The sequence below is a fragment of the Triticum aestivum genome, chromosome 2D (assembly GCF_018294505.1).
Source record: "Triticum aestivum cultivar Chinese Spring chromosome 2D, IWGSC CS RefSeq v2.1, whole genome shotgun sequence".
Lineage (NCBI taxonomy): Eukaryota > Viridiplantae > Streptophyta > Magnoliopsida > Poales > Poaceae > Triticum > Triticum aestivum.
Window position 1 is genome coordinate 88,706,050 of NC_057799.1, and position 15,184 is coordinate 88,721,233.

Below are 15,184 nucleotides of genomic sequence, written 5' to 3' on the forward strand. Positions count from 1 at the left end.
GTGGTGGAGTGGGAGTAGGGGGCGGGGTGTTGGGGAGGGAGCAGGGGGCGGGGGTGTTGGGGACGTCTCGGGTGGGGTGAGTGTATGGTTGGGATTGGCTATGGTGGGTGTTAATGGTGGTGGTGAGAAGTTGTGTTCGGCAGGTAGGGGAGTATATAGTTGGAAAGGACGAGGAGAGGGGGTGTTTGCGGAGCTAGGGGTGTTGGATGGTGTAGTAGTGCGTTGTGAGAAAGGAAAAATGTGCTCAGCAAACGTGACATGACGAGAGACATGAACGTGTCCGGTGTGAAGGTCGAGACAGCGATAGCCTTTGTGCTCGTCAGAGAAGCCGAGAAAAGCACATGGGATAGAGCGTGGTGACAATTTATTTGCAGAAGTGGCGTAGGCATTGGGAAAACAGAGACAGACGAAAACACGAACCGCGGAGTAGTCGGGGTGGGAAAGAAAGAGGGAATAATAGGGAGTAGTGTTGGGTTTAGTTTTAGAAGGTCGAATATTTAGAAGGAAGGTGGCCATGTGTAGGGCTTCAGCCCAAAACTTGGGAGGCATAGATGATTGAATGAGGAGAGTGCGAACTATATCACTGAGGGTGCGAAGAGAGCGTTCTGCTTTACCATTTTGAGGGGAGGTGTAGGGACATGAGAACCTAAGCAGGATGCCATGTTGTAAGAAGAAAGTACGATTTTTAATGTTATCAAACTCGCGACCATTGTCACATTGGATAAAGCGAATTGGGAGGAAGAAGTGAACAGACACATAGCGTTGAAAATTAAGGAAAAGAGAATGGACCTCGGATTTGTTGCGTAGAGGAAAAGTCCAGACAAAGTGGGTGAAATCATCTAGGATAACAAGGTAGTATTTAAAACCCGAAACACTTGCAATGGGAGAGGTCCATAAATCACAATGTATTAATTCAAAGGATAAGTGCTACAAGAACTAGAGGAACTAAAGGGAAGACGCACATGTTTGCCTAATTGACAAGACTCGCAAAACACAGAATTATGAGAGTCCCTATTACATGGTATGGTAAATTCACTAAGCATAGAAGCTACGACGGCGGGGTTGGGATGGCCCAGGCGACGATGCCAGAGATCGACGGAGGCCAGCATGGATGTTGGAGGGGTGGCGGCAGGAACTCCATTAAGAGAATAAAGATCACCGGAGCTATTGAAGCGAGCGATCTCGGCCTTGGTCAGGTAATCCTTCACAGATAAACCAAAAGGGTCAAATTCAGCCGAAACTAGATTGTCGCAAGTAAATTGGCGAACAGAGATAAGATTTTTAATGAGGGCGGGTGCAACTAGAACATCGCGAAGTAAAAGAGGTTTGGTGGAAGAGGGAAGTTCAGCCTGACCAACACAATATATAGGAATAGATGATCCATCTCCAAGGATAATAGAAGGGAAAGGAGATTTAGTGCAAGAAGATAACCAATTACTAGATGCAGACATATGACTAGAGGCCCCTGAATCAAAGATCCAATCCGTACCTGAGTTTCCTTGTGCAGCAAAGTTATTCATGGCCTGGAGAAAGGCAGCTTGATCCCAGCTCGGCGTCGCAGGTGAGGGTGGCGTCGGAAGCAGTGCCGGCGGATACGATGGTGAAGGCAGTAGGGCCGGCTGGGGAGTGTAGTAGGCATTGGCCGGCTGTGGTGGGGGTGGCGTCGGGAGCAGGGCCGGCTGAGGTGTGTAGTAGGCGCCGTCGTCGGTGGTGTAATGACCATAAGGAGCATACGTCGGGGCGGCGTGATAGGCATTGGCCGGCTGTCGGGGGTTGAGAACCCCGGGAGCACTAGTAGGCGGCCGAAGACCGGGTTGCCAGGCACCTGAGTATGCCGGCGGAGCACCGAGGGTGGACGGAGCGGACCAGGGCATGGGCCATGCTTGAACAAGCCCCGTCCAAGGATCATGAGGAGGCCGCCATGCAACCGCAGATGGAGCACTGGTGGGTGGTGCAGGACTCGGTGCTGGTGATGTCGTAGGCGGAACCGAACGAGTCGACGGCGGCCTGTAGATAGGGTTTTTGCCGCGGTAGTTCGGACTAGGACGCCAGCCTGGGGGCGGTTGAACAGATGATGATGCGGACGGCCCGGCGGCAGGAGCCGGCATGGAAGGCGGCGCTGGTGGAGACGACAGAGGAGGACGAGCCGCAGCATGAAAGACCTTGGGGCGAGAGTCCTTGCGAGCTTGTGTTTCCGCCGCGAGTTGTAGCAAGGAACGAACTTCAGCGAAGGTAGGAGGGGGCCGTATCATCGGTATGAACGAGGCTTGCTTGTCAAAGTCTTCGCTGAGGCCGACGACGACGATATTGATTAGCTGTGAGTCGCTAACTGTATCGCCGAGTTCGCGGAGCTCATCACCAATGGTCTTAACGCGCTGGCAGAACAGCTTCACCGGGGCGTCTCATTGCACCATATTGCGAAGCTCGGTGTGGAGTGCGTTTTTCCGAGCGTCGGTGTTGCTTTGGAAGAGCTGGCGGAGGGAGTGACAGATGTTGGCAGCGGTGGCGCCGTCGTGATCGAGCATGTTGAAGATCTCGGTGGTGATGCGGGTGTAGAACCACTGGACGATCGCGAGATCGTCTTTCAACCATTGCGGATCGTCGGGGCGGGGAAGACAGTTGGCGGCGACATGCGAGCACAGGTTGCAGCGGCCGAGGTGGAGATCGAAGAGATGTCTCCAATGATAGTAGTTGTGGGCGGCGAGATCAAGAACTATGGGGATGTAGGGGCTGACGTCGGAGATTGTGTCAGCAAGAGATATTGGTGCGGCGAGGATGGGTGCAGGGTAGTTTTGTGGAGCTATGGTGAGGGCCGAGAGAGAAGCGGCCGCGGCGTTGGCAGCCTTGGCGATGAGTGCGGCCCGGCGCTCGAAGTAGCCGGGCGGTGGCGGCGGCGGTGGCGTTGGCGGAGCCATACCCTAAACCCTGGGACCGGTATCTGATACCATGAAAGCGGAATAAAACTATTGCTTATTGATTGATTTGGTGCGGCATACAAGAGTATATAAGAGGGTACAAACCGACTTGGGGTAGGGGTACAAAACTGACTTGGATTAGAAGTCGTATACCATAATGACTACTCTAACACTGAGGCTTGAAAGCAAAAGAACGGAGATTTTTTAATCTAACGGTCATGGTTATATTAAACGAGCGGCTGGGAAGGCGGCTTATCCCTGTGCGGGATAAGCCGGATGATTTGTAGCACTGCCCCTTGAAATGTGATATTACAAGGTGAAGTGGCGGGAGCGAAGTTGGGGCGTGGGTTCTTTGGGGCGGCGGCACGCGGAGGAGAGGAGCGCTCCCTACGTAGATTCAACATATCTACTACATTTTTTGTATTTCATGCATATTATCCTTTAATTATGCGATGTTTTTAAAGCCTTTTTAGGAACTAACATAGATACAAGCATCCAGATCCAACACGCCACCACCATACACAACACACACCATCGCGTCGAATAGCCTGTGGTGATAAGAGGCAAACAACAAATTCTTGAGGGTTGGATAGCCTGTGCATCCCTCCATCGCCTCTAGGTCGACTAGGGGGGCTAACCCTAGTCGTCGTCGCCGCCAACCCCTCCTCCCTTCCTTCTCCCTCGCCGTCCCTAGAGGTGGCCGCCAGGATAGCCTGTACGCCGCCAGTGAAGGGGACGATGGGGATCTCGCGTCCCGCGGCCATGGCGCTATTTCCTGGAGGGGCGGTGCATGGCAACACGTGATCTTCTTGTCGTGGATGCTCCTCCCGGCGGTGCGCTGTCCAGTCCGGCGACAACATGGGGATAGCGGCCTCGGCAGAGATCTACAATGCAACGGCCCCGGAGCAGAGGCTTCGGACATGGCGGCAGCGGCGATGTCCCTTCCGTCGGGGATGGCGGGCCAGGAGGCGGCTTAATGTGGTGGTGCCTGGGATAATGGATCAAGGAATCACCTTCGCAGGTTCGTCACTGGAGGCGAGTGGTGGCCGGAACGCTCTCCGGCGTCGGTGGTGCCTGATGCATGAGATCCATAACCCTGTGAGGTTTGTGGATCGGAAGCTAGATGTGGGTCCGGGGAGGTGCTTTTGCCGGTGAGAACCGCACCGACTTCAGTCATGGTGGACAATGGCGCCGTATTGGTGTTGTTTCCTTGTTGGAGGCATCATTGTTGCAGCTATCGTCTTTTCGCCGATGCTGCTCTAAGGAAACCCAAGACCTAAAGCTCGTGGATCGGACGATGGCAGTGCGTGGCGCCGTGTTCCTTCCTGGGGGCACTGTTTTTTGGAGGGGTCCTGAGGTGGAGCGGCGAGGTCTACCGAGTCAAAGACGGGGAGTCTCGGCGACGTGGTGCTACCAGGTCTCGCTGACGGGTTCTTGAGGATGGATGTGCGTAGAGCAGCCGTCGACGGCAAGCCTGACAAGGTCATTTCATTGATCTTTGCACCGACGATGGATTGGCTCAAGATGCAAGAGCGGATTCGGGAGGGAAGCGAAGGCGCGGGAGAGGCGGCGGCGGTATGTTTTTTTGGGGTGGTAAGTAAGGGGATGGGATGTGGGCCAGGTGAATAACATCATGCGTTTGGGCCCGTGCCGGGCATGCTTAAATATTCATCAAGGCTAGAGCCCATCACTTCTCCGTCTTCTTTGCTTTTTATGGGAGCAACTAAACTGAGGAAAACAATGAAGCCATTATTAGTGAGATCAAGTTACAAGCGTCTTTATTGAAATGTAATTTTGCTTTTAAAGGTCGAGTTGTCAATGTCGAAGCATATAGTCAAGTCAAATTTGGTTTGACCAATCCCACGATCAGAACTGTATCCCACATTCTGTGATGTTTGATGAATAAAGCTTGGTTTACCCCTTAAAAAATAACCGGAGGTTCCCCTTGCGGGGATCTTGAGGAGTAATTTTGGGTGACCTGGAGCACGTCAAGTGGTGCTTCCAGCCGCTGCCACATGTTGTGTGCTGGATGCTTCTTCTCGATTTTATATTTTATTTTTCTTACGTGTTCCCGGATTTTAGATGGGGTTTTCCATGTTTTTTTGGCTTTTCGATTTTCGTCCATTTTCCCTAGGAATTGAAGGAAAAGAAACTTGCGTGGATTCTTTTTGCATGGAAAAAAATTTATGCTTGCACAAGATGCACATATTTGCTTCCGCGAAAAACACAAATGTACTTTTCAGAAAGGAAAAAAATATATGCTTCCACGAGAAGATCAGGAAAGGGAAAAAAGATTGCTTCCACCAAAAGCACAATTGTACTTATCGGAGAAAAAGTGCTTCCACAAGAAGCACAGTTGTGCATCTCAAAAGGTGAAAAAGTATATATGCTTCCATGAGAAGCACATATTGCTTCTCGTCGAGAAACATATTTGCTTCCACAAAGGAGCACATCTGTGTTTCTTGACAATAAAACCTTCCACAGGAAGCACAATGCTTCCCGTGGAGAAACATATTTGCTTCCGCAAGGAGCACATATGTGTTTCTCGAAAAAAAATCCTTCCACAAGAAGCACAAATTTGCTTCTCGTGGAAGGTAAGCACATTTGTTTCCATGAGAAGTATAGTTGTGCTTTTCAAAAAGGAAAAAAGGAAAAAAAGAAAAACGGGGAAACGGCAACCTTGTTGCTCTGGTTATTTTTTTTTATCATTCACCTTTTTTGTTTGCTGTTTTTTTCGGTTTTCATTTTTATTGGTTTTTTTGTATTGCCATTTCCCAGTTTCTGATTTTTCCAATTCTTTTTGTGAAAAAATGTTCGTTGAAACCTATTAACATAGGATGTAATTTCGAAGGTCTCGACGCAAGAAATCCAATGATAGAATCAGTTTAGATTTGGACGCATGGTTCAAGGGATAAAACGTTTTGAATAAACGAATTTACGAGAAAAAAAAGAAACTCCTAGGTTGCGACAAGTGGCACACCACTTGTCAGTGCCTCGAGATGGTGGGAGTGACATTTGCAAGGGTAACCCGTTAGTCATGATTTTCGTTTTATTATTGGCATGAGAGTCCTACAACGCAAACCCCATTTGGCGCCTAAAGCGCCAAAGTCAGGTTTATTTCAACTCGCCCACACCGCCTCACTCAACATCGTTCCTAAAAAGTCAGCCCATATAAGAGTAGTTCTAGTTTTTTTTTTCAGAAGCCCCCTTCGGTGTTAGGACGCTTCCAGCAGCTTCTCTTTCTTTTATGTGTTTTTGGTTTTCTAGTTTCACTCGGTTTTGTCCGGTTTTTTTAGTTTTCTTTCATTTTCATCTTGTTTTTCCTTTTTTCAAATGCGTGATTTTTTTTCAAATTCGTGAACCTTATTTTCAAATTTCATGAAGTTCCCAATTACAAACTTTTTATTTTTGTGAACTTGTCTTAATTTTTTTGAAAAATATAGTTTTTGCGAACCTTTTAAAATTATTATTTTTCAAGTCTTGAACTTTTTCAAATTCATGAACTTTTTAAATTTCATGTTTTTTAAAATTTATGATTTTTTATGAAAATTGAATTTATGTAAGGAAATTGATAAAAAATCAACTTCTTGTGAATTTTTTAATTCACAATCTTTTTAATACATGATTGAATATTAAATTCGCAAACCTTTTGCATGTCTATAAGCTTTTTTCTAACTGTGAACTTTTCAAATTCATGAACTTTTTCAAACGGTCAACGGTAACAAGCCAGTTAGCAGGGTTATATCAATAGTCAAACCATGTCCTTGTGAAGAAAACAAACTGATGGCTGGAGCGACCCAAGCGAGGGACCAACACGCATTCGTGAGCTGGCCCAAAAGGCGCCGCAGTGAGTGTCAGTTGGCTTCCGCGGCGCTAAAGGCGCTGAATAGTAAGGTGGCGGCGGCGGTGGGGTAGGGTTCTGTGGTGTTAAAGCAAGCACATGTGCCTATTTCTACAGAAGAGACGTCTAACTAAAGGGCTGCCCTCTACAGATAAGCACCGGTGTTTAAAGAAATACCGATTTATTTCTTTAAGCATCTCTTCTAATCGCCTTGCATTGTAGAAGGCTTAAGAGTGTTAGACAATCGTGTCATCACTTTCTCCTCGTGCAAACACAACGGTGACCGCGGACACAGTCCCATTGGCGGGTAGCCGGGCTAGTCGTCACCCATGCATGGCAGTGGCACCACCACACTGGCACGGGCGCGGGCGCCGGCGAGCTCCCGGAGGAACGCGCCCGGTGTCTCGCAGCACGACGGCGATGCGAGCATATGGTAGCCGTGCCGTGCGGAGCGTACGTGCACCTCCATGTCCACCATTTCATCCCAAATCCGCCTTGCATTGGTTCCGTGATCTGCATCGTCACGATCGAGCTTGACGTGACTCGAGCCGCGTGAGTGATTTGCAAGGCGTCATGGGCATGCGAGGGGTGACAGATGGACTGGGATGGTGAGGGGTATGATCAAACCATCATGCATGCCATACACATGAGACATGCGCTGCGTAGAATCATGGATCGGTCAGCAGTCCGGAACTCCACCAGATGGCCGTTCAGCGCTTGGAAATATATATCCCGACGGCCACAGGTAGTCGGCGACCTGACTTTGAAAAGGCACGGAATTTTGAAAAGTACATATTCTCGAATCGTTCCTTGGGACAAAAACATGAACCCATTCTTTGAACAGAACAACGTATGCGCCGTACGCAACGCAAGCGTGTTGGAATCTTAACCCCCGTGCCGTCGGCCTCGACGAGGTTGGACCGTAGCGCGCGTCGCCTCTCGCCCGGCGCTCCATTCCCCTCCACAACTCGCCAAGCGACGAACCTTTCTCCTTGCGGTTTTGTGCCGAATGTGGTTCTGGATTTTTGTTAGCACCGTACGTGCATTGCGCTGTTGCTTTCTGCTCCAAGGGCTCTGCTATATGCGGCGTCGAATCTGTCCTGGTCCGGTCCTAGTAAAGGACAAGATTGCCAAGGAGGCAAGGACGGCCTGGAAAGCGAAACTAGAGCTTGCGCGAAAACAACGCCGCCGTGACAACGGACGCATTTATTTTCCTTTTGGATGGACATGGACATCGCAGCGGTGCATCGGCGTTGCAATCGAAAAAGTGTTTGCCGGGCGGGCGCGCGCGTCGACCGGCGGGCTGGTGCATGGCCGCGGGGACTCGGGACGCGACATGGCCGATTGTGAGCCGCCGGTTACTAAAGGAGCATCGGAGGAGTGACACCGGAGTATGGGACTTCCCTTGTAGCCACGTGATGGCATGCCAAGTATAGAAAAGGCGATGGCACGATCATTATTCCGGAATGTATGGTAGTACTCCCTCCCATCACGATTCTTCATCGATTTTTTCATCCAGCCCTTTCTTTGTGCCATCACGCCCTTTATCGGCATCTTTCTAGTATGCTAATCAACCATCTTAATTTATTTACCTTATGAAGTGATTATACATTAATTTACTTATCAAACTTCTTATCAAACTACTCCCTCCATTTCTAAATATAAGGCTTTTAGATATTCCAATGCAGACTACATATCGTACTGAAATCTAAAATGTCTTATATTTAGAAACGAATGGAGTATAACGTAAATAACGGGCATATTTTGTCAGCATACTTACACAATTGCATTAACATGGGCGGCTAAATCACAGACTAACATACTACAATATTTACATCTCATTGCAACACGCAGACATTGTTCTAATCTCTTATACTCCCTCCGTTCCATTATATAAGGTGTATTTATTTTTTCAAAAGTCAAATGAGTGCATGTTTGACCGAGTTTTTAGAAAAATATATTAATATCCACAATACGAAATTTATATCATTTGATCCATTATGAAAAGTAGTTTCATATTTTATCTATTAGGTATTGCAAATGTTATTATTTTATTCTATACTCTTGTTCAAACATTGGAGTGTCGATACATGATGGTGATCGTAGGTCGACAATGCAGAATTAAAATACACCCAAAGGGCATCTTAGATCTGATGATTATCAAGAAAAAAAACTAAAAGCACCACAATGAAAACAGAACTGGTTGTAGAACGACTAGTGAAAAATAAAATTATATTGCCTGCTTCTTCTACTTGTACACAGTCCGCTAATTGAAAATTGCACCGAACCAACAATAAAAGAAGAGACACATGTCAATGCTCTTGTTGCACTAGGCTTTAAATACCGCAATAGTCAGTCATCGTTTGAGATGGGATCTTGAAATCACTAAAGAAGCATCGGTTGGAGCAATATCCCACGCGGTACGGGCTTGCAATCCATTGACATGAGTCCAGATAGTTGCTAAAGCTGGACTATGCCACAAAACAACACAAAAAATATGTGAAAGCCGCCACACAAATAGCCAGCCGATTGCCCTTGATAGACACATCAACTGCAAGCCCGAAGAGAATCAACAGATCTGGTGGCACAAACGCTCACAGTCCCTTTGTCAGTGCCAGATCGGACGTCGCCGAGATAGGGAGAGGTTGGACAAACCTTATTCCAACATGACATCGTCGCCTCCACCTTTTCAATGTCACCGGGGAAACAAAACCTAGGGAAAAGAAGAAGAAAACAGGCAATTCTCCTCTCTTCTTGTTGTCGCGAGGTGGCGAGACTGGGAGAGGAAGGGGTGAGGAAGCAGCATGAAGGAGACCTTAGGTGGCAGAAGCGTAGGTCTGTCTGATTTGTGCACCTATGATCTAACACGTGTGCAACCAACAAGCGAAAGTACTAACCATCTTTTTGGCAAAACTAGAGTCATAACTTTTTTGTGAAACAAGCAAACGTAATAAGTGCTGATCAAAAAGTTAGTTTTAATATGCATGTACTTCTATGTCTTCCTCGGCATACAAGACTGCAAAAACCAATGATCTAACTACTTATGCATATAACCAACAAGAAAACCAAAAACCAGCCATCGATTGATCAACGGACACAATTACATAAGAGCAATACACGAAACTCCACCTCGACTGTGCGGTGTGCTGATGCGCACCCTTTATACTAGCCACACTACCACTAGAGATAAATTTATTGACCCAACCACGTCATTTCTCAGATAAGCCCTTTATTCCTACGATGTGCTGAAACAATTAGCATTTGGCTTTGAAACATGCATTTTCAAAGTCAACTTTGAACATCACCTCGCTCATGTTTTTTGTGCATCTTGTGGATGGTCTCATAAAGGATGACTACTCCATGGTCGATGCTCCTTCCTTGAATGGAACTTATTTTTATCAGAAGGACCACCTTGCTCGCTACCACTTTGAGCCTATTTGTGGCCACTTTAGTGTTTTTTAAGCTTAGATTAAGAAGGCAGATCGCCCGTGCTGTTGGATCCATTTAAGCTCTTTAATCTATATCAACAAAATGATCACAAATAAATTTATCCTCGATAGATCAAGATGCTCGACATATAGAAAATTAAACATCTCCACGGGTTCTGATTTGGAACACATCAGTTCTCATCTCTTATTTCGAGAAAGTTGATGTGACGACGTGACGGTGTCATTTTCTCGCATCCAAGATCTAGGTATATCATTCTTTCGATAACTGAAGCCCGAAAGAGATTTTTTTAATATTTTGTAATATAGACACCTCCACCTAACCCTGGTTGGCCCTCATCCTGCTAGAGATTGGAAAACATTTATTTTTCAATGGCGACCACTGCCAACAATATAGAAATGTCATGTGTTACTATAGCCTTCTAGAATGAAATGGTAGACCGTTGGTACCACTTGAATTTGTGTTCGTGTGCCGTATGCTCATTTGATTGACTTTTAAGTTCAATTTTATGTGCCGGTAGTGGCCTCAATGGTTTTTTTGGAGCTCATCAATTACAACTGGGGGGTGTGGTTTTCATTTTTCACATATATACCGTTGGTGTGCCTCACCCATCCGCTTGGTAATTGGATCATAGGGAGAATCCTAAAATCCTATCTCTAGATAGGTGTTATACCAACAACATACCATTGCCACACATTCTTGACTAGATTCACAAAGTCATCATGAAGTAGCCAACCCAATTCAAATTTGAATGGGCGGCGAGCAACCCGAGTATTTGCAGCTCTCGAGTCAAGAATAATTGGGGCATGGCCCAGAAGTGACTCAATACACTCGAGAGCATGAACGATTACCAGAGGGAATTTAACTTCCCTTCAATATCCATTGGCACACGGTTAGGTTTTCGTATGTCGATGTCAGATGATGGTTGGTGCAAGTGAACTCGGGTTTGGACATCTTGGCTTCTTGTATGTCCAAACTTTTAATGACAATGTTGAACAAAAAAACCCAATGAGTGTTAAAAGGTTTGTAATTTTATCTTGTTGGTACCGTAGGATATTGTAATCCTACTGGCAGTCGAGAGGGTAGGATTTTTTCGCACCCTTACTAGTAGCCTACAACATCCCACCGATGGTTGAGATTTGCCTAACACAGAGGGTATGATGGTCCACCGGTCAGGGAGCGAAATGTTTGAACCCTTTCTAATCTCCCGCGAGGTGGCGCAGGAGAGTTGGACACGACTGTTTGCGTGATTGGTTGTGTGATTGGTTGCATGATTGGTTGCAGATCTCCCGATGGACGTCAACAAGGACACGAGGCAGACCAACTAGGGGATCCGGGCTGGGGCTCTTGACATGGTCGAACTCGGATGTCGCGATGCACGGGCCCTAATGAGGAGGATGCACAATGTTGGCATCCATTGGTGCGATTGCACTCTTGAGGATGATCCTGGTGATGTCTACCGCGACCTCGGCTGCTAGATGCATCAGAGGAACACCCTTGCACTGGAAGAACGTACGCCAGCGTGCGAGACGCTCACATGGGGAAATTAACGTCCTCCCAAAACTCCTTGATACAAAACCAACTATCGAGCTGAATACAAAATTTAATTTCAGCGCGAGAACCTTCCGCTTCCAACGAAATCTACCGGGGCCCAAACTGAAACACTGCGAAATTTCTACTCTATCCCTGGTCTAGAAATGGCATCCAGAAAATCAGGTAGTAACTAGGATGTTAACAAGATATTTTGCTTAAGATGTTCAGATAAGATTCTATATGCTAGAGTACTATGAGATAACAATTTATTTCAATTGAAATTTAAATCCACAAACTTCTATTTTGAAATAGAATTCGAAAACATACTGTCAACAGATGGGAACTAACATCACCAACAATTTCTAAGAATTTTAGAGCACAATACCAAAACACGCGAAAGGACACCAGCATACACTTACTGCCGAAATTGGTATATACATGCCCAACGCGTACGCTAGTACTTTCATTGCCTTGCCGCCCTTCATTGCACCAGCAATAGAAGAGCCGATAAGTGTTCCCCACCAAATGCTTAGACCGTAAAATAGAACAAAAAAAGTCTGCAAAACAAAGATAAAAAAAAGTAAGGGCCAGAATCAAGCATGATAAAATATAAAATATTACTGAAGCTACTATACTTAGGAAGCCATTTTTTTCATTAAGTTTTGCTTGCTTACCACGTGTGTCACATGGTAAAAAATTATAATCTCATATTGCATTCGACTTATGCGTCCCTTTAGAACATAACGCGGCCGTGCTTTCTTCTCCTCTTGGCGTTCCTGCTCGTCATGGACGTGCAGCGCCGTGTCCCCGTGATACCACTGCTCGCCCACACCGCCCTCCTTGGAGGCGGGCGGCGGCAACCCGTGATCGCCGGCCGTGCCGCCGCCTTCCTGGTCCACGATCGGATCGCCGCCGCCGTGCCTGCCGTGGGGCTCCTTGACGACGACCGGTGGGCAATGTGTTCCACATACGCCCACACGGACCATGCATGTGGAACTGGAACACGCCACGGCCGTCACCGACACCAGCGGCTGCTTGCATACCGCGCAGTAGCTCGTGGGTTCGGCGGTGCGTCCGAATTGGATGTCCACCACATGGCGATCGTCGTGTTGGCCGGGGTCCATACTTGCAAGGCAGCGGGATGTGCGTGCTTGTGGGGTTCCGTGGATCGGACTTTGGACGTTCACGTGCGAGTTTATTTATATCGACAGAACGAGAACGAGAGTCTGTCGCCGTCTCGGATAAGCGTTCGTCCCCCGCCGCAAGTAGAGTCCCTTTGAAAAACTGCAGATCGTACCAGCCAGAAAGCAGGGCGTTTTGATTTTCGAGCGAATCGTGGGTCCACAGGTGAACCCACGCGGACTGATCAAATCCAAGCCTCTAAGAATAAGAATTTGAAAAGCAAAACACAAGAGCAAGGCAAGGCATCTCCAGCGCTGTGCATGCAGATTGGATTCAGAACTTCTGGACAGAAAGAGCAGACTAACAAAAGTCAGCACCTAAATTTTGGAGAGCCTCAGCGGCTTCTAATAAGCAATGAATACTGAGTGATTAGGACAGCATAAGATTAGGATGCTTGCAAGCTGAATCCTCGATGGGAAAGATAATTAGGGTCAGTTCAATCTGGCCAGAGGCAAAACTAGTTATGGACTACAGGCCATACTCAAACTAATTACTTTCTTCCTAACAAACATAATAGTTAACTAAGACACAATAATACATGGTGGACAGAACAGTTGAAATCACTGTAACCAACTAGAGTGTTGAAACCGAACAAAGGACGCAAGAGTTAATTAGAACACACACTAAATGCCACAGCCTTCGAAGACGTAAGTTCTGCTCTTGTGCTTGACCATGCGCAGCACGGTTTCACTTGTTTGTCCCTTGACAATCTCCAGGCCGGTGATGATAGAAACCGTGTCAGTCGGCTCATCGTTCCTGTCCGGGGGTCCATTGTAAACGCCAAAGAGCCTGACGACGCAAAACCTGTTGCCCCCCAGGTAAACCATGGTGCTGTTAACCAGCATCCAGTTCCTGGGAGTGTTGAAGCCTCGCCACTCGTGCAGCACCTTGGGAGGACTGTCAAGCTCAGAGAGTTCAAGAGCACAGATGTTGTTTGGGTTGTTGCTGTTGAAGCCGAACCAGAGGTTGCAGAGCTCAGGGACGTGGCAGGCACGGCCGATGAAGGGCAGCGCCCAGCGGCAGGCCTTGGTCCACTCGTAGCTGGACGTGTCGAAGCAGTAGGTGCCGAAGCCGCCATTGTCGCGGCGCGAGGAGAAGCAGATGGTTTTGCCGTCCTCGAGCAGCGTGTGGGAATGGATGGTGTGATCCAGACCTGGATTATCAAGGTAGGGCGGCGACGGGAGCTTGAGCCAGTGCCAAGCTTTAGCTCCATCAATCCTCCCGGGGTTGCAGTGGACGAGCGCCTCGAAGTCGCCCGAGTTGAACATGTTGATGCCGTAGAGCACGTCGGAGCGACCGGAGTCCCGGGCGGCTGCGTTGGCGTCGGCGCCGGTGACGCACAGGGAGATGGGAGTTCGCCAATTGGAGGAGTTGACGCGGGGCAGCGCCTCGACGGAGCAAGGGTCGCCGTCGGCGTCGTAGAGGACGGTGTGCCCGGTCGAGTCGAGCGCGACGATCCTGCCCTCGCTGGGGCTGTCTCGCCCGTAGAAAGGCATGAAGTCGAGCGTCAGGCAGTCCGTGCAGGATGACTTGAATCTGGCCGCCGGCGGGGGCAGCTCCAGGGTGCTCCCGAACGGCAGCATCGCGTTGAGTTTATCCTTCCTGGCCTGCGCCTGCGCCGCCATTGCTTCCACCGTGGACGCGTAGAAGAGGTTTTCTTGGGGCCTCATGCGGCTGAGCCAGTAGGAGCCGTCGACGGCGTAATCCTTCATCACCGGGTTGATGAACCGCCGCCGCATCTTGTCCTTCCTTCCAAATCACACAAAAGAAAACAGAACACAAGATCAGAATTTTTTAACACAAAAGATGAATCGTAGAAGCCCCTTCCACTCCAATCCGCAAATTTACATACGGCAGACGAGCATGTAGGATCGAAGCTTACCTCTGACAGTCAGGACGACCGGGGTGAATCTCGATTCGCTGAAGATACAAGAGAGGATTCGGGAGGGAAGCGAAGGCGAGCGGGAGGCGGCGGCGGTAAGTGTTTTTTTAGGGGTGGTAAGAAAGGGGATGGGATGTGGGCCAGGTGAATGACATCATGCGTTTGGGCCATGATCCATAGGTCGGCCCGGCCATGCTTAAATATTAAGTCAAGGCTAGAGCCCATCACTTCTGCGTCTTGTTTGCTTTTTATGGGAGCAACTAACCATGGCGCCCCATCCAGTTTGGAAGAAGTTGTGGAGTTTGAGAGTGCCAGCGAAAGTTAAAATTTATATCTGGAGATGCTTGCACAATGCCATCCCATGCTGGAGTACTCTTATGAATC

General features: G+C 48.1%; 2 protein-coding genes across 2 annotated transcripts; both read right to left on the reverse strand.

The window, feature by feature from the left end:
- Positions 1–12,011: 12,011 nt before the first annotated feature.
- On the reverse strand, positions 12,012–12,987 carry LOC123048873 (uncharacterized). The gene is made up of 2 exons (XM_044471900.1): positions 12,411–12,987; positions 12,012–12,293 (listed from the first exon to the last, which is right to left on the reverse strand). Exons 1-2 carry the CDS (start codon positions 12,858–12,860, stop codon positions 12,108–12,110), a joined length of 636 nt encoding a protein of 211 aa, XP_044327835.1. The 5' UTR covers positions 12,861–12,987; the 3' UTR covers positions 12,012–12,107.
- Positions 12,988–13,358: 371 nt separating this feature from the next.
- On the reverse strand, positions 13,359–14,947 carry LOC123048874 (uncharacterized). Its single transcript, XM_044471901.1, has 2 exons — positions 14,801–14,947; positions 13,359–14,667 (listed from the first exon to the last, which is right to left on the reverse strand). The coding sequence occupies exon 2, from the start codon at positions 14,655–14,657 to the stop codon at positions 13,542–13,544; it is 1,116 nt and encodes a 371-aa protein (XP_044327836.1). The 5' UTR covers positions 14,658–14,667; positions 14,801–14,947; the 3' UTR covers positions 13,359–13,541.
- Between the last annotated feature and the right edge of the window lie 237 nt (positions 14,948–15,184).